The 18,808-nt window shown below is 53.6% G+C and overlaps 1 protein-coding gene across 1 annotated transcript in view; it reads left to right on the top strand.

Annotated features, from left to right (window-relative positions):
* GAS7 (growth arrest specific 7) overlaps nt 1-17,701 on the top strand; it is a gene marked incomplete at its 5' end in the record, with an annotated part of 194,518 nt that extends 176,817 nt beyond the window's left edge. The window contains 6 exons of the mRNA XM_082860940.1: nt 3,951-4,029; nt 10,924-11,052; nt 11,834-11,957; nt 15,450-15,529; nt 16,847-16,945; nt 17,581-17,701. Coding sequence (XP_082717066.1) covers nt 3,951-4,029; nt 10,924-11,052; nt 11,834-11,957; nt 15,450-15,529; nt 16,847-16,945; nt 17,581-17,694 — 625 coding nt within the window. The 3' untranslated portion in view covers nt 17,695-17,701. The remainder of the gene's footprint in view (nt 1-3,950; nt 4,030-10,923; nt 11,053-11,833; nt 11,958-15,449; nt 15,530-16,846; nt 16,946-17,580) is intronic.
* Between the last annotated feature and the right edge of the window lie 1,107 nt (nt 17,702-18,808).

The following is an 18,808-nucleotide window of genomic DNA, read 5'->3' as shown; positions in this document are numbered from 1 at the left end:
GGATGAATGCATAAACACATTGTGGTCTATCCACGTGGGATATACGGGTATATGATGGAATATTATTCAGCCATAAAAAGGAATGAAGTACTGATCCACATTACTATGTGGACGAGCCTCGAAAACATTATGTTAAGTGAGAGAAGCAAGACACAAAGGTTGCATACTGTATGATCCATTTATATGAAATGTTCAGAATAGACAAATCCACAGAGACAGAATGAAGATGGGTGATTGCCAGGGGCTGGGAGAAGAGGGGACTGGTAACTGTTTAATGGGTACGAGGTTTCCTTCTGGGGTATGTGTTCATCTGCTTGGGCTGCTGTAACAGAATACCACAGACTGGGTGGCTTAAGCAACAGAAATGTAATTAATCACGGTTCTGGAGGTTGGGGAGTCCAAGGTCAAGGTGCTGGCAGGGTTGGTGTCTGGTGAGAGCTCCCTCTGCGTTGCAGGTGGCTTTTCCTCGGTGAGGAGAGACAAAGAGCTCTCTGGTGTCACTTCTTCCCCACCCGTATGACCTCATTTAACCCTAATTACTTCCTTAGAGACCCCATTTCCAGATAACAGCCACACCGTGGGTTAGAGCTGCAACATCTGAATTTGGGGAACACATTCAGTCCATCACAGGATGATAAAAATGTTTTGAAACTAGAGGTGATGGTTGCACAAGGTGGCAAATGTAGTAAATGCTTATCCTCTTTAAAGTGGTTAATCTTGTGTTATGTGAATTTCACCTCAATACTGAAACAAATACAGAGTCCCAGGAGGTTAGAGTTGAAAGGTCCCCCGAGGTCCTCTCTCTAGTCCGACCTCCCTCCAGTGCAGCCTCTGTTCGAATCCCTCCTACAAGGGGAAGTGAGCCCCCGGGGATGGAAGACATTCTGTCGTGGGATGGCTGTGGTCGTCAGAGAGCTGTGATGTTGAACAAGGCCAAATCTGCCTGCATGGCTTGAATCCTTCAGGCGATGGGGCTTTGCCAACCAAATGTGGCTTTGATTAGGGCCTCTGTGTGGGCTCGCTGTCTAGCCAAGAGGCCGCCTCTGAATGGCTTTCATTGACCCAGCAGGCCACTGGGTGGTCCTGCGCAGCCAGTGTCTCTTCCAGGGACATAAATGAAGTTGCCTCCGGCTTCCTCCTACTCCCTGCACCGGGCCTGAGACCAGGGCAGGAAGGGAGCTTGTCGGGGAGTCTCCCCTCCAGCCTGGGCAGGGGGCTTTCCTAAGTACCCCCATGCCCTGCAATGCAGAGCTGCTCTGGAAGAGGCTTCCACCTCCTCAGCCTGAGCTGCTGCCAGGGACACTCCGTCCGGCCAACACGCACAGCATATGCTCCCGGCTGCACGAGCCAGGAGTCGGCCCTCGCCATCATGCCGTACACACGTGCGCCCCCAAACACGGGGCAGCCCGCCACACGCTCACGTTCCAGCATCGGCACTGCTCACGTGCAACACAGCCAGGAACACATACCCCCCATCTCCCCTGCGAGCACGCACCACCCCCAGACACACGCTCCTTGCGGAGGCGCCTGGACCCGCCCCTACTCACAACCTGCAGCTACACTGTTTTGCATTCACACACAGCTTTGCACGCCAGCCCGTCCACCTGAAACTTTCCAAGCGCGACGCCGGAGCCTAGAAGTGTGGGGCAGCCTAGGAAGGTGCGGACGGGGAGACTTGAGTTGTGCTGTGTCCACATTAGATGCCACGGGGTGTGTGCACATTGGTAGATAAACAGCATCAGGTGATTCGTCCTGCCTCCAGTTCTGCTCTCCTGTGGTAGTTGTGACGGTAACATGTGTTTTGATCCGGCAGGCTCGGACGGTCAGCTGGAACCGCGTGAGAAATGATATCTCGGGTTTTGGGTTTTGTTTTGTTTTTTTCATGAACCTCTTATCAGATGAAAAAGAATCTCTCTTCAGTGAGAGAATTTCTAAATGGCCTTTTTTTCTAACTTGTGACGTGGCTCCGAGGCGGCTGGAATATTGGGAGGGGAGAGGCCTGCTCGGGGCTGGACCAGCGCAGACAGGCCCAGCTGAGTGTTTGGAGGGACGTCCTCCTACTAATGAGGGCCCAGCCTGGAGGCGGGGCCGAGGACATTGTCCTGAGCGTGAAACTGTGCTTTCGCCCTTTCCTCCCGATGACCCTCAGATGACAGTCTCAGGCCACTGTCACTGTCCCTGGGCCACTTACTGACCACGTGCTCTGCTGACAGCAGACTTACAGTCTCTCGGCACCACCAGGGCTTCTGGGCTCTCGTGTGTACCTCCTGCCGGCTGGCGATAGCTCAGCTGCAGGGAGAAGCCCCCTGCAGCCCCCTTTCGTCAAACTCCCCCTCCTCCTGGGACTGCTTCCGTAAGCTTGTTGGCTTTCCCTGTAGCTGTGTGATCCATCTTGAGATCGTCTTTGTGTGTGGCATAGGTCAGGGGCGGGATTCCTTTCTTCCCTGTGGATGTACAGTTGTCCCTGGGCCATTTCTTGAAAGGCTTGTCTGTTCTGCATTGAGATACTTGGCACCTTTGCTGCAAGCGCATCGCCTGCATCTGGGCGAGTCTCTTTCTGGACCTGCTGTTCCGATCCCATATCTGTATGACTATCGTGACCGCTTCCACTCCCTCCTCCCCCCACCCTGGACCCCCTATCCGTCCGCCCAGTCGGGTAAGGAGCCAGGCCACCCAGCGTGGGCCCAGCCCAGCTCCCGGGAGCCCAGGCCCTTCAGGCCAAGACAAATGCCAGCAGCTTGGATCGCTCCGATTCTCAGTCCATCTCTTCTCGGGTGGGCCCCCCAGCTGGGATCACCTGAGGGGACCTTTCTTTGCTGCCAAGATAAAATCCATCAGTCATTTCCCATATACAGCCGCCTCGGCCTGAGCCAGCACCATGAGCACACAGGCCCGGACTCTGACCACAGAGATCGGTTCTGTTCTGTCCTGTTGGGTAATTCTCAGCTGCTGGCCGCTCGGCTCAAAACCCAGAAGCCTCGCAGCCTGCTGTCTTTGAATCAGCTTTCTGCCCCTCAAGTGTAATGAATTCTCTGGGGGAAGTGGCTTTTTGATGAAGTTAAGTCAACGGACCATTCAGCCCGGGTTTACCAGCTGGGTGGAGAGGTCTCGAGCAGACGTGCAGGAGTGTCGTTTTGAAGGTCATCGAGGTTCAGGAATTCCCAATCAGGGAGACGGGGGCGCGGGGGCCTGCGTTCAAGAGTCTGGGGGGCTTAGGAGATTTCTTCTACTTGGAACATCTCCTACCAGTGGAAAAGTTATTTCGCTTAGAGGACGTTGCCCCTCTCTGGTCGGCTGTGGGCAGCACCGCGGTTCACAGTCCAGAATAGGTATTAGCGGGGGGCCGTGCTCCTGAGGATGGTGTTGGCGAGCCTCCTCTGCTGTGTGGCCTTCCCTAAGAGGCTCCTAGACCCGGGTGGTCCATCTTTGCCCTCCTTGGAAGTCAGGCCGCTGGAGGTTCGCCCGCAAGCAGGGCTGCGTGGTGCCTTCTGTTTGAGAAGGGCTTCTCCCTGAAAAGGCATCCGTTCTCCTTCCCTGGCTTGCCAGCGGGCGTTTCCAACCCTCAACAGTAAACCAGGGAGGAGCGACAGGAAGGCCGGAGACAGTAATGGGCCAGGTAGTAGGGTCCTCACGGCACTGTACCCCAGCTCCCTCTCACACCTCCCCAGTCCTCTGGGCTTCTGGGTGTTTCCCCAGGCACTCGACTGTCTGCTGCCGCCTGTTCTCTCAGCTTGGTTCGGGAGGGCTCCTCTGCTCACATAGGTCGAGGCGTGGCGCTCAGGTTTCTTTTGTGCCTGGCCTCTGTCTCGTCCAAGTCCACGGTCTCTTGTGTCGTACGCTCCCCCGGGACTCGGGGTCAAGACCCACCATCCTTTCTCAGGGAGGGCCGTGGCCTCTGACCTGAGGTCGACGTGGCCTCCCCGAGCTTCATCGACTCCTTGGTGTTGCAGCTCCCTGGGAGAAGCGTGGGCGCAGGTGAAGAAGAGCCTTGCCGACGAGGCTGAAGTTCACCTCAAGTTCTCCGCCAAGGTAAGCCCTCCCTGGGTTGGTCCTACGCACCGATGTGCTGCTGAACGTCTAACAACGGTCTCTCCAGGGTGTGGTGTTGCACAGTTTCCATGGTGTAAATCTCGAGTCGGGAAGAGATGCTACCATTAGACCGTGCTCCCCCTGTACCAACAAAATAGCATCAGTAATCATACACGTCCATCAAGAGCGTGCATAAGAGTCAGATGGAGTCAGGAGGGTATGAGGATATGTATTACCTTTGTTTTTAATATAGTTTGTTAATTTTAAGTTTGGATCATTTCATTTTTAATACTGGCTGTCTTTAACAACCAACTCACAAAATTCCTCCAAATTTAACCCTGAGCTCTGATGAGCCGGTGCGATTAACCCCAGCACACGTCTGCGAGGTGAGGGTAGGTGCCCCTCAGTTTCTCGGGTGAGCCCCTGAGTGATGAAACTGCACTTCTGTGTTGCTTGGCTTTCAAAGGAATGCATTGGCATTTTCTATCTCTTCTTACTGTCGGGAGAGACTAGACTATTTCGAAGGGAGAACTTTTTTGTTTTGTTGTGTCTGTTACACAATGTCAGACTAGGTAGCTGACCCTTCTTTCCATTGGTCCAAAAGACTCTAGCACTGTGCCCTTGGACAGTGATGTTTCTCTCCTACTCACTCTGTCTTCAGGACTCAGAGTGGTGCCTGGTACATAGTAGATGTCAATAAATATTTTCTGAAGTTATGACGATCTCCTCTCGACCCCCTAGTCTTTTGAGGCCTACTTTCTGCCAAGATTTCTCCGTGTTTCCAAACAACCCTCTCTTCCCCACTCCCTGTCTCCTGTCTCCAAATTCCCTCTCAGGCTCTTAGCTGCTTTCCAGGTGGAAAATAAACCAAGAGTCTAAGGGGGAAATTCACACTAAAGTGTGCGTGACTGATGGGGCCGCCCACTAGGATGCTTGCCTTCTGAAGGACGAGAGCCCCTGGAGAGGGGCATCATTCCCGGTGACCTTTGCCTACTGGGTCTATGCTCTTTCTTCTGCCCTCCCACAGTCACCAGCCCAAGAGGACACTGGGACAAAGCGCTTAAACCCTCTGAGCCCACATTTTTATTTTATTTTTTTTCGGTATGCGGGCCTCTCACTGTTGTGGCCTCTCCCGTTGCGGAGCACAGGCTCCAGACGCGCAGGCTCAGCGGCCATGGCTCACGGGCCCAGCCGCTCCGCGGCACGCGGGATCTTCCCGGACCGGGGCACGAACCCGTGTCCCCTGCATCGGCAGGCGGACTCTCAACCACTGCGCCACCAGGGAAGCCCCTGAACCCACATTTTAACAGCAGGGTGTACACTACCTCCCTTAACATCAGGGTGTAAAGGAGGAGGATGCCACAAAGATGGCTGCCCCTTCCGTACTCAGTGCTCCCAGGTCCTATGTCTTTTCTAGCGCTTCTTCCACAACAGTTGCATTTCTGGGCTTAGTGCGCTATGGAAGCCAGGAAACTGACTTTGTATCCAGATCTCCACCCCACCCCGTGATGGTTCTCCGCACGCCGAGGGCAGGATGAGTGACTCGTACGGCTGAGATGTGTGAAGGAGCTTTATAAAGAGCTGGGCTGGGAGGAAAAACAGTGCGTTACCAGCTCCCTGCTCCTGAAGGATGCTGGAGCCCCAAGACTGAGTTGACACCCAGATGTGAGTGAGAATTCCTGGGCCAGCAGTGGCACACTAACCTCAGACACCAACACTTGGCAAGGAACTTGCCTCTCAAGTACTGGGAGAGAAGGGAGCTCCGTGAATGGGTCTCTTTTGAGCCTTGCGTACAAAGCAGGGAGTTGTTTTTAAGCTGTCGATCACGGTAGTGTTCCCTTTAGGTCTCCCTTCTCCCTCCTAGCCCCCAGCAGCTCCAGCTTCTGCGGTGGTGGAAACTTCCGTTGACTGTGAGATGCATGCAGAGGCTGCCACTGTGATGGGACTGGGAGCCGGGTCTGCGAGCTTCTGAAGGGTCGCCTGCCGCAGCCCCAGGACTCCTGGTGGCATTTACTCTCCATCAGCAGGCCGCCCGATTCTCGATCGTCCGTAAGGTGCCCAGCGGGTGACAGAGCACGCCCCCCCGTGCAGTGTTTTCCTCTAATCTTTCCTTTTGCTACTGCTGCTCACAGCAGTACGTCTGGTCACCAAACTGGGTGGGTTTTCCCCACGCCAACCAATTCCCTGACCCCAGCTGGGGGTCCTACAGTTTAATTCAGTTCTGACACTGACTCCCCCAGGGTCAGCATAGGATCCTGCAGGTTAAGGACTCAGTGCTACAGGACCAACCCTACTTCAGATGGCTATCATAAGAAGTGGGTCCCCAGGTTACCCACAACTTCTGTCCAACTTGGCTACAAATCAGGGGTTCCCGTGACCCCCTCCTCAGGTTTGATTAGAGCTCACGAAACTCAGGGGAACACTTATTAGGTTTACCAGTTTATTATATATAAAGGATAGGATAAAGGCTAGAGATGTGTGTTCACGTCTGAGTGTGTTCACCAGTCCAGAAGCTCTCTGGGCCCTGAGATTGACAGATTGTTATAGAGGTTTCATCACATAGGCAGAATCAATTATTAACTCAGTCTCCGGCCCCTCTCCTCTCCCCCTTACCAAGTGATGGGGAGGGGGCTGAAAGTTACAAGCTTCTAATCATGGCTTGGTCTTTGTGGTGACCAGCCCCCGTCCAGGAGCCCAGGCAGAGGTGCCTCGTTCGAACAAAAGACCCTCCTATCACCCAGGAAATTCCAAGGGATGTAGGAGCTTGGTATCAGGAACAGTGGGTCAGAGACCAAATATTAGACCAAAGGATGCTCCTGGGACCTTTGTTGTTTAGGAAATTGCAAAGGCTCTAGGAGCTCCAGCCAGGAGCTGGGGACAAAAAGCAAAATATATATTGGTTATTATATCACAGTATCACGGTGATGTAAGTGTTAGGTGTAGGATATAATTCATCTCCCTCAATTTTATCAGCTACTGTTCAAGACAGCATCTCCGTTTCACAAATGAGAAGGAACAGAGGGGTTAAATCGCAGCCAGTGGTCACACAGCCAAGTGGGCTCAGCTGCTGAGGAAGCAGAGGAGAGGACTGAGTGAATTGCAGCTTTGACCCCCAGACCTTTTCTCCGGGCGGACCAGTGGCATTTAAAACACAGAACCCTGTTCTGAAGAGCACTCTGCCCTCTCTTAAGGACTGTCCAGGGCAGTGCAGTCCGGCCCTCCAAATGCCGGGATGTTTTAATTCAGGGCTGACTTCAGATAGCTGACGGGAGGCTTCTGAAGAAGGTTCACACAAAATTCACACATAGATGTTTCTCTAAGAATGTCTGCTGCCTCCAGCCCATCGGTCGGTGTCGGTGCCCTCGGGCAGTCATGGTGGCAGCCCAGTGGTTGTGTGACAATTCCTTGAAAAGGCTCCAAAGAGTATCCGTCCGCCCTGGATAATACGGCTCCATGTGTGCGACATGCATTCTACCGTCTGCTCCAAAAGGCTCGTTGAAAAATTCCACCCTGCATGTTCTGTGTCGGGGGCGAGAGCTCTTTAAGAAACGCAATTTCATTTCAGGAATCGTTTAGGCTTTTCTAGTCTCCTAGCTCGAGCCATTGTTCATAGCAACAGGCTGGTAGAGAAATAAGATTGCTATATATAAAGGAAGTTATACCCGCTTCTGGGTGAAGAAGGGAGAACAGAAAAATCCCTTCTGATGGGAGAAAATCTAATCCTGCAGTCGAGGCCATGCATTCAGCCAGAAGATTTTGGGGGGCACAGTGAGCCTCAGGAGACATGACTTTTATGTCAGTGCCATCACTAACAAGCTTTATGACCTTGGGCAAGTCACTTAGCATCTCTGAGCTTCCATTTTTTTCATGTGTGAAATGAAGAGGTTGGACCAGATCAGTGACTTGAACCTTACCTGACTGTGGCCCACCGTTATACATTCTCCATGGCCACCTGGAGCACACAGGTATCCACCTCCAGATATCCGCATACAGATACACATGTACGTGGCTAAAACAGCTGTTTGTGAAACTACTTATCCTTCTGCCTAAAATGCACTCTGATATTTTCGTGTCTGGGCTATGCTCATCTAAAAGCAGGTCCTGACCCACTAAAATGATTTCACAACTCTTAGTAACCCACTGGACTAGATACAGGCATACCTTGTTTAATATAGCACTTTGCTTTAGTGTGTGTGTAGTTCGTTTTGTTTTGTTTTAACAAATTGAAGGTGTGCGGCGACCCTGCGTTGTCAGATGATGGTTAGCATTTTTTTAGCAATAGGTATTTTAAAAATTAAGGTATGTGCATTTTTTAAAACAAATTTATTTATTTATTTATTTATGGCTGCGTTGGGTCTTCGTTGCCATGTGTGGGCTTTCTCTAGTTGCAGCGAAGGGGGGCTACTCTTTGTTGCAGTGTGCGGGCTTCTCATCGTGGTGGATTCTCTTGTTGCGGAGCACGGGCTCTAGGCACACAGGCTTCAGTAGTTGTGGCACGGGGGCTCAGTACTTGTGGCTCGTGGGCTCTAGAGTGCAGGCTCGGTAGTTGTAGCACACGGGCTTAGTTGATCCGTGGCATGTGGGATCTTCCCAGACCAGGGCTCGAACCTGTGTCCCCTGCATTGGCAGGCGAATTCTTAACCACTGCGCCCCCAGGGAAGACCCGGTATGTGCATTTTTAAGACATAAAGCTATTACACACTTAGCAGACTACAGTATAGTGTGCACAGCACTTTTATGTGCACTGGGAAACCAAAAACATCCATGTGACTCTATTTATTGCAGTCTTCACTTTATTGTGGTGGTCGGGCCCCAAACCCACAGTGTCTCCGAGGTCTCCCTGTGGTCTCTGAAATTCCTGCCAACTTGAGTTTTCTCTTACTCTCTTCTGATGAGTGACACGAAAGGAGGAGACAGGAATTCTGAAAGGCAAACCAAACGGCTTCAGTAGCCTGTGGCATCCAGGCCAGCCCAGCTCAAGTTCATGCGGACAAGCTTCCAGGGAGGGCTTCTGCCTCCTGGTTCGCCAGAGATGCTTAAACGTTAAGAATGAGTATTAAAAAACACCCAGCCAGCTTTCTTAAAGAAAAAAATTAGCCTTATTTTCAAAGTACTTAAAATACAGAGGGAGAATCCATGGGTCTGCAATCCACGGGGTTGAACGCTTCTGACAGCCAGTAGCACGATGTTTCCAGAACATCATTTGGAATTGGGGGAGAGCTTGGGTGTGTTGGCAGGATCCTGGGCCCTTCTCCAGACCACAGAATCTGGGGCCAGCGCCCAGGACTCCTGAGTATTGATAATCCTCTGCGAGGTCACTCCTGGGTACATGAAGTCTGGAAATCCCTCAGAAAGAGACCGCGGAGTTACTGGGTCAACAGGCTGAGTTAACCCACATAGAGCCCCCGGCAGGAGCCGGTTCCCACGGCAGCCAGTGATGCAGCCCCTCCCCCTCCTCCCTCAAAGCCTAACCTGTGTGGGGAAGGTGTTTTCTTGTTCTCAGCAGCGCTCGAGTTTGTGGCATCTTACAAACTGCCACCAGATGGGGGTGTTTTCCTGTGCAAGGAAGCTTCCAAGGGCTCAAAAAAATGATAGCGGACGTTACGACCAACAGGAGGAAGAGAAGGGCGTTTGTGCAGCCCGCTCTCTGTTAGTCTCTGAAGGTTGTCCACCAACAAAGCATCGTCTTGTCACCCGGGGCATTGGGCCCTGAAGAGCTAAGTAGAGAAGGGTCACCCACTGTGCACCAGCTCCGGCCGGAGGCTGCGGACACAGCAGTGACCAAGCCGGCGTGGCCCCCACCCTCCTAGAGCTCACAGTGATGTGTAATCGGTGCTTTAGGACCAGGAACACGTCTGTCCTTGAGGTCTCTGGGGAAAAGATAATGTAGGAAGAAGGGGCCTGGTGAAGGGGAGGAGGAGAGCGATCACAGAACCCCCGAGGTGGGATGTCGTCCATCCAGGGAAGTTCAGCTCTGCTTCCCAGAGGGGCGGATGGAGGCTGAGGGACCCTGGAAGGCAGATTGAGGGGGCCCAAGGGTGCCAATGGGTGGGGCTCTGAGAGGCTGAATCGGGGGGGCTCTAGGCTGTGACTTTGACCACAGCAGGTCCACATTTATCTGTTTTCTTATCAGATACGTCTCATGTTCACAGCCCCCCCGCAAAAGTTTTAAGTAAATGTTCTCCTTGCAGAGAGAGTGGAGTGGGAGAGAGGGAAGGAATGAAGAGAAGGAAAAAGCTCGAAAACCATCCTCACCCAGCACCTCTCAGAGCCTAAAGGACCCTCCTCTGTCCCTGGGGGTGCGAGGCCAGTTCATTCCGGTGCGGTGGGGTTGCGCCAGCCTCCATGCAGAGACCAGCAGGCACAGTTCAGGAAGCGGGGGGTGGCCCTGAGCTCCTAACAAGACCTCCTCGACATCCAGACCGTGAGCAGATCCTCTGCAGTCTCAGCACGTGGCACGTAGTAGCTGTCCAATAAGTAGAGCTGCCCCGAGATCACCTGATTAAATGTCGCCCACGCAGCAGTCCCTGTGTTAAGTGCTTGGGGACGCAGAGATGGTGGCTTGGGTTCTGCCCCGAGAAAGCTCCCGGGTTGGAAAGAAAGGGAGCCGGACACCTGAGCAAAGCCCTAGAGGAAGCTCTGGGGACTTAGCGCAGGAAGGGGGTGCCCACAAGGGACTCGAAGGCTCCAGGTGCTAACCCGTCCATTGGTGTGAACGCTGGGACGTGGCCAGCTGACGTGACTTCCTCGACCGCTACCAGATCAGCAGCCACTTGTCTCTGACCTTCCGGTGGGAAGGCCCCCCATCCTCGCCTGCAGGGTCGGGGGCAGCGCCCCCTCCCTCCACTTGCAGCTGCTGCCCCGGGGTCCTGAGTGTGTCTCCCCCATCGACAGCTTCACAGTGAGGTGGAGAAGCCCCTCATGAACTTCCGCGAGAACTTCAAGAAGGACATGAAGAAGTGTGACCACCACATTGCAGACCTCCGCAAGCAGCTCGCCAGCCGCTATGCCGCGGTGGAGAAGGTGAGGCCCAGGGTGCCAGGGTGGGAGGGTCCTGCTGGAGGGGAGGGGGCTGGGAACCAGCAGGGGCTCCGTGTGCCGAGGCAGAGGTTTGTCCCCCTGTGATAGGATCTGGAGGGGTGGGGAGTATGAAATCCCCCTCCCCCAGCCAAAGGGTAGGTGGGCCGCTTCCCCCCGGTGCTCAGATTCTGAGTGGGAGTGGGCGTGGCTGCACCTGCCGTGGAGGGCCTGGGGGCCTCCATCCGGCCCATGAGACGAGGTACACCCTGCTTCCGTGGGTCTCGGAGCCTGGATGTGCTGTCGGTCCACATGGGGCCCCTTTGCCTGGGTCTCACCTGGCAGATTCCCTCCTGACGGAATCCCCACCAGCTGCCACCACAGGGCCCTTCCTGCCCCAGAATGGGGAGCCTGACGCTGCCAGCTGCTAAGCACTGCTGGGAAGTGATGTCGACCTTTGTGGTCCCTGCCACCCCGGAGAAGCTGTGATTTTAGGACCGCTTGGGTCCCCAGGACGTGTACACGCTCCGGTGGAAACACGCTCTGAGAGGCTTGCTCTGGGCCAAGAGATGGGGATGAGAGGATGCTTTGCAGCCCCCACGTGGTCCCCAACTGGCTGGGTGATGCTGGTCTAGCTGCTTAGCCTGTCGGAGCCACTGTGGCCTCATCCACAAAAGCAGGGAAAAGAAAGGACTCTTACCTGGAAAAGGGGAAGCCAGGCCCCGTGTGCCCCGTAGGCCCTTCCTGGCTCTGAGCCCATGAACAGCTTCACGTCCTTGGACCCCAGGCCCGGAAAGCCCTCACGGAGCGGCAGAGAGACCTGGAGATGAAGACCCAGCAGCTGGAGATAAAGCTGAGCAACAAGACGGAGGAGGACATCAAGAAGGCGCGGAGGAAGTCCACACAGGCGGGTGAGTGAGGCACCGTCGCCCGCTGCCCCCGTCCATCCTCACCTGGTCACAGAAGCACAGGAGGGGCTGAGAGATGGCGTGCCCGTGAACGTGTATCCCACAGGCTGGGGTGGCGGGGGGACTGTGGAGCGGGGAGCAGACCCGGCTGTGTCCAGGCCGTGGCAGGGGACAGGGCTCCCCACACCCTCCCTTTGGGCCAGAGGGCTCCTTCTGGTCCAAGCCCTGGATCTCTGGCCAGGAGGTGGACAGACTCTTCCAGGCACCCGGAATTCAGGGGTCCTGTCGCTGCGTGGAGCTCCTAGGGGGAGTGCAAACCACACCCACCCAAGCTGTCCCACCTCCCCGGGGAGTGACACTCCAAAGGTTCACCTCTGGTGATGGGCTTCTGCCTCAGAACAGAGGTCAACATTTTGTTTAAAGAAATAACCGTATTTCAGATTTTCAACAAAAGATTTCCCAATGAGTCGGCTTCTGCTTCCACCTAGAGGTAAAAATTAGCTAATGCACAAGGAAGGGGGAGAAAAACCAGTGAGAGACAGTAATCTAAAAAAGAAAATTGTTAAATATTTCTAAAAAACCAGTTTCATGGTGTACAAGGACAATGCGTTTTGCTGTCTGGGATTAAAATGTGTGCTGTGGGACTAGGGTTTGGATTAGATGGTCTCTAAATCCCTTTCACCCCAACTTCTGGTGGACCTGGTATAATTAGTTCATTATAGGATGAAACAGCCACCTTCGTGACATTTCGAAATAAGGTGGTATAAACATGTCATAACAAAATAGCGTAATATAAATACAGCATTTTATATAAAGGTCTTTAATGCACAGTGGTAAAGTATTGGATGCAGAAACGGAAGCCACAATACACTTGTTGGGAGTAGGAAAGGGAACCCAAGGATGGGAGAGGCACATTTAAATTAGTTTAATTTATTAAACTATTAAAAAATTATATTACAAAGACAATATTGCTGCTTGACAAATTTTAATCAACACGTAAGAATATAAAGTCTTATTCCCCAGATATAATCACCATCAACACATCCTAGTGTTTTAATTTTTTTTAATGTTTTTTAATATTTAAATTTATAGGGACTTCCCTGGCGGTCCAGTGATTAAGACTCCGTGCGTCCAATGCAGGGGGCCCGGGTTCGATCCCTGGTCGGGGAACTAAGATCCCACGTGCTGCACAGCACAGCCCAAAAAAAAAAAAATAAAAAAAATTCATAGACATAAAATCATATGACACTGTGTTCTGAACTTATATTTTAATTGATATATCTTAGAGCTAGCTCTGTTCCATCCCCCATAAATTTATTTCCCCATCCATTCATGTACTTCTTAAATAGTTGAATAGCGTGCAGGTGTGTGATCATATCCAGATTTCTTTCATCATTCCCCTAATTGATTTTTGTAAGCCTTTTGGATTGTTTCAGAGTTTTTGCCGATGCCAGCGATGCTGTTACTGTAAATGCACCTCAGGGGTGGGGGGAACAGAACCTGCGTATAGACAGTGTAGAGATGGGGTCGGGCTTTCTGGGTCAGAGGCTTGTATTCATTTGGATAGCTGTTTCCAAGTTGCTTTCCAGAGAGGGGCGCCCACCAATAGCTCTGTGAACGCCTGTCCCCTAAACTCTTTGACAGCACGGACTGCTCTCAGATGTTGACATTGTAACGATCTGGTGAAAAATAGTATTTTGTTTCTAGTTTAATTTACATGCTTTTTGAGAGGAGTTGAGCATTTTAAAACTAGACTTATAAATCATCGTGGCTTTTTTTTTATGATTCATTCATATGCTCTCCCCATTTTTATGTCAAATGGCTGGTCTTGTTCTTATTGATTGATTGATAAGGAAAATGAACTTTTTGTCATTTGAATTGCAAATATTTTTCGTAAGTTGTTTATCTTTTTATTTTGTTCTTTGTGTTTTCTTTTTCTTTTCTTTTTTTGGGGGGGTGTGTGCTTATTTAATCTTCACTGTGGCTCTTTGAAGGTACCATTATTATCCCCGTTTTACAGATTACAAAACTGAGGCACAGGCAGGGTGAATCAACTTGTCCAAGATTGCCCGGCTAGTAAACAGTGGAGCTGTGTGACAGCCCAGATCTGGTTCCAGAATCCATGTCCTTAACCTGTACTGTTCAAAAGGGCCTGATTTCAAACCCTTGGGATGCCTAGAGAAGAGACACACCTACCTTCACCTATACTATTTCCTGATGTTGCAGAAGTTCCTGAAGCATGTTGTCAAAATCAGGATCAACAAATAGGGCTTTGGGAGTTTCACACTGTGTTTATAGGGTGACCCCGCCCACGGTCAGGCACAAGCTCTCGGTGGGAATGCATCTGCAATGAAATATCCACTTTCTTCCCTATAGTTCAGTCTTTCTTGGGATCAAGGGCCCAGTCTTGGCCTTGAACCAAGGGAAAAATGAACAGAGCCTTGATTTGGGGTTCTGTTACTCAAGGCTTAGCTCCCAGCTAATGGTGTATGGTTCGCTGGGGAGGGGGCCCTGAGCCAGGCCCTGGGTCATGTGGGCATAACTCTGCCCACTTTCTTTCACTTTCATATCTGAACCCACATGAGCAAGGTGATGCCATTATAGGAATCCCTTTGAAGAGTTCATCATTATCTCTGGGTTCACTCATGGGTTTTCCCATCATGAGCAGAAACCACGATGACTTCCTCTCTCTGGCACCCTGTGATGATCAGGAAATTACATGCAGACCAAGCTGTGCTTCTCCAACTGTGATGTGCACGGGGATCACCTGAGGATCTTGTGGAAATAGTTTCTGATTCACTAGGTCTCGGAAACATCCTGAGATTGCATTTTGAGCAAACTCCCAGGGCGTACTGATGCTGCTGGCCCAGGAACTGTGTTCTGTGTAGCAAGGGTCTGGGACGCTGGGACCTTAGTAATGTTGCAATTACTTGCAGTTTGTTAAATAGTTTGTTTCAGATCTCTCTCTTATGAAATAAAATACTATAGAAAGAGCTCATTCCCTTCCCACCCACCCTTTGCTGCTGCATGTACACACACGCGTGCACACACACATGCGCGCACACACACGCACACACACACACGTGATTTGCAAACTTCCCTTCTTTAACTAGTAGCAAGTTGCTTGAGACACATGTTTCAACCAAGCAGGACTCTCCAATGTGAAATGAAACTCCCATCTTTAGAAGAGGAAGCATTTCTTGGGCTCATGATAGAGTTGGGGGTCCTAGGAGTACCCGCCCCACACCCCTACCGTATATATATTCTTACTGAGAAAACCCCTTCCTGAGCTTTTGGTGTCTGGAGTCTAGTTCAGATAGACACTCTGAAGCCGGCCTCTCATAAGGCTGGGCTGCCCCCTTCTCTTGCTCTGTTCATCCTCTCCACCCCCCAACTTTCTGGTGGCCTCCATCACCCTGGCTGTGGGGTGCAGGTGGGAGAAGGCGGCCATGGTGAGGACAGGACAGAGTATGACAGTGGCCTTGGCCCTTCCAGGAGATGACCTCATGCGCTGTGTGGACCTCTACAACCAGGCCCAGTCCAAGTGGTTTGAAGAGATGGTGACCACCACGTTGGTGAGTGACCAGAGATGCATACGCTTGTCCGTGCAGGGGCGGGCGCTCAGGAATCCCTGGGTGGATGGTGGTGGATGTGCAGGCAATGGGGTGGAGGTGACCGTGGAGATGGTCATTAGATCTGCTCTAGTGTTGGGACTGAGACCTCAACTCCGGACCAGCCTGTGTGGACTCAGATCCCTGCCCCGGTACTTCCTAGCTGTGTGAACACGGGCGACAATGCGCTCGTGCTGCATCCTCCGAGGGGTCAGCGTCAACCAAGCAGACAGTGGTCGCTTTAGGAAAAATAACCAAGTTGAGTATTTCTGTGAAGTCAGCACCCGCTGAAGGGGGTGAAGCGGGGTTGGCACGTGGGTCATGGGGCCAGATGAGAAAGGAGGCATCATGCCAGGTGCTTACCACACCGTCCCGCTGCCCCCAAGCCACCGCCGTCCATCTGTCTGTCCAGCATGAGACTAACCCTCCGCCTTCCCCAGGTGCCAGTCCACCAGAGCAGATTAGAGGCCTCCCCCGGGCGCAGTGACCTCGTTTTCCTCCTGGTTAATCTCCTAATTAAACTCCCTGCTTTACTTCCTGTGCCCAGGTTAATCACCTGAACAGTGACCTAGTTGTGCACAGAAGAGCGGCCAGATGTCCTAAATTCCAAAGATGCGGGGCCACCTAGGATCCAAAGGGCAAACACTCCGCTCTTCCCTTTGACAGTGGCCACCCTGCTCCCGGCCCTCCTGGCTCCCTTGACCTGCCCCGCAGCGCTTGGGGTGGACAGAGGAGACGAGGCCGCTCAGCAGAGGCCCGGGGACAAAGCCCCAAGAGTTGGAGGTGCAGAAGCTTCTGCACGTGTTCCATCTCTCCACGCCATCAGGGGCTGGGGCTGTGGCTGCACCGGTGCAGACGCGTGATTAAGGGCACGACAGACCCTGGTGCAAATGCTGCTGCTGCTCCCATAATTCCCTGTCGCTGTGGGCAAGCGATGTTACCTCTGTAGGTGTTCATTCCCTTGTTTGGAGAATGTGGGTAAGAAGAGAACCTCTTACAGTTGTGATGAGGACAATTAAGCAGTGCCCGTAAAGCCCTTAGCACCCACCACGCCTGGCAGAACGAGAGTCAGGAGACAGTAACTGCTGTGCCGTCAGCTACACCTTCACTCCCAGATACGGGCTGGGTTCCTCGTCAGACCCCAGAGGGTCAGGCAGGATGGGGGATAAGCAGGCAGCATCTGTGTTTTGTGTATAGGAGGCTGTGGGACCCGCATGGTGGGGAAGGTCCCCAGGTGGAAGGGACACCCCCAGAGGTCTCTGCCGGTTTCCTCCTCTGCAGGAGCTGGAACGGCTGGAGGTGGAGAGGGTGGAGATGATCCGGCAGCATCTGTGCCAGTACACGCAGCTGCGGCACGAGACGGACATGTTCAACCAAAGCGTGAGTTCCCCGGGCCGAGGCCAGCGGGGCCCCTGGGGGGCATGGGGCCGGGGAGAGCCATGGCCCTGTGCCGTGGTGGCAGGTCAAGGAGCTGCTACAGATGAATCTGTCTGGCAGGTGGGCACGGGCTCGGGCCTGTGGGTGACCTCCTGGGATGGACATGTCAGTTACCCCGGATGTCCCTGTGAATCCATCCCGAGTGCGTCACATAGATGCGTCACGATAGTTAAAATAGCTGGAGATGTCCTTGCCTCCCCTGGCGAATTTCTTACGATGCTGGAACTATTCAAAACCTCTCAAGCCGACGTTCCATTTGACCTGTTCTCAGGTGGTAAATGTGGAGACTGATGGAAGGAGAAACAGGTCACAGACCCTTGGGCCACCTGCCCTTTCATCCACCCTGACGTCTGGAGGGTCACATGCACGAGGGAAAGCAGGGCAGAGGCCAGAGCTTCAGGCCCCCGGGTCTTCCAGCCCCTGCCACGTCTGTCCCTCGCACGGGCCTCCCCGGGGCCTCACAGCCCTCTAGAGAGGCTGCTCTGACGGGCACGAGGGTGTAAGCAGCGTGGTTCAGAGGATATGTCCCTGGCTCGGCCGCTGCCTCTGAAGATATCCCTCTTCTCCATCCCTTGCAGACAGTCGAGCCTGTGGACCAACTGCTTCGAAAAGTGGACCCAGCCAAAGACAGGGAGCTGTGGGTCAGGGAGCACAAGACGGGCAACATCCGCCCCGTGGACATGGAGATCTAGACACACGGCCTGGGGGGTCCTGCCGAGGAGGGGCTGGGGTCCCACGCAGAGGAGGTGGCACTCCTGCCAGGGGGGGACCTGCTCCCAAGCGGGGCTGCCCTCCCACCCGCTCTCCTGGTCCACTGAGGAGAGGGGACAGTGAAGCCAGAAGGGCGGCCCGGATGGCCCCGTGGGGAGCTCCCCAGTGTTCCCAGGCCGAGAAGATGGATCCGCAGCCCTGCCCTTGTCTCCGAGGTTGAAGCCCCCCCAAGTCCCATGCCGTGCTTGCCACTCCGAGAACACACCGAGGCTGGAACGTTGTGGTCCCTGCTGAGCACCAGAGAGGTCCCCTCCCCACCCAGAGCCAGCTGTGTCACACGCTCACGCCCCTGGAAGCCCCGAGGCCCTTCCTCCAGCCAGCCCGCTTGTCTCCAGGGCTTTGGAAGGGCGGGGGAGAGAGGTCTCTGTCTCCAAGCCAAGTGTCAGGATCAGAATCGTGGCTAGAAGGCACCTTTCAGCTCAACAGCCCGCACCCAGAATCCTTTGCAGCAGCCCTCCCTCTTTGTTTTTCCCCATTGCGTATTCTGGGAGCCCACATCCTGGCTCTTCTCTGCTGCTTTTCATCACTGGGAGCCTTGGGAAGAATGCCTGCCTCCTGTTTCCCCAGACCGGCCCTGCCTGCAGAGGTCAGGAGGGAACTACCTCATTCAGCAAATTCGCCCCAAGTTGGAGCATGGAATCGCGTTTCCTATTAGATCGGGCATAATGTCACGTGCTGTCTCTGGGCAGCCCCGTCCACCCAGCCCACGGCCGCTTCCTCGGGTGAGCTCCCTCTTCCACCCTCGCTTGTCCTGGGGGCGGGGTCAGTCCCAGGTTGGAGATGGGTTGGGGCAAGTGTCTGTCGCCCCCCGACGGCCCCACCTGCCTGCGCACAGCGGGGTCGGGACCGCCGTCTCGTGTGTGGCTCTCGCTGGCAGGCACTGTGCAGGCATCGCACTCTCGTAGCCACAGTACGTGTCACCAGGCAGTCTGGCACCTTGGCCTCTCAGCTCCTGCACGTTTCAGATCCCCGCACGGAGCCCCCGCTTGGTGCTGCTCCCCCCTTGCCCTTTGCCCACCTCCCCATTCCTGGGAG

Source organism: Leucopleurus acutus (genome assembly GCF_964270905.1).
Source record: "Leucopleurus acutus genome assembly, chromosome: 19".
In the NCBI taxonomy this organism is placed as follows: domain Eukaryota; kingdom Metazoa; phylum Chordata; class Mammalia; order Artiodactyla; family Delphinidae; genus Leucopleurus; species Leucopleurus acutus.
Note: the sequence above shows the minus strand (reverse complement) of the source record. Positions and strands in the feature narration are given on the sequence as shown.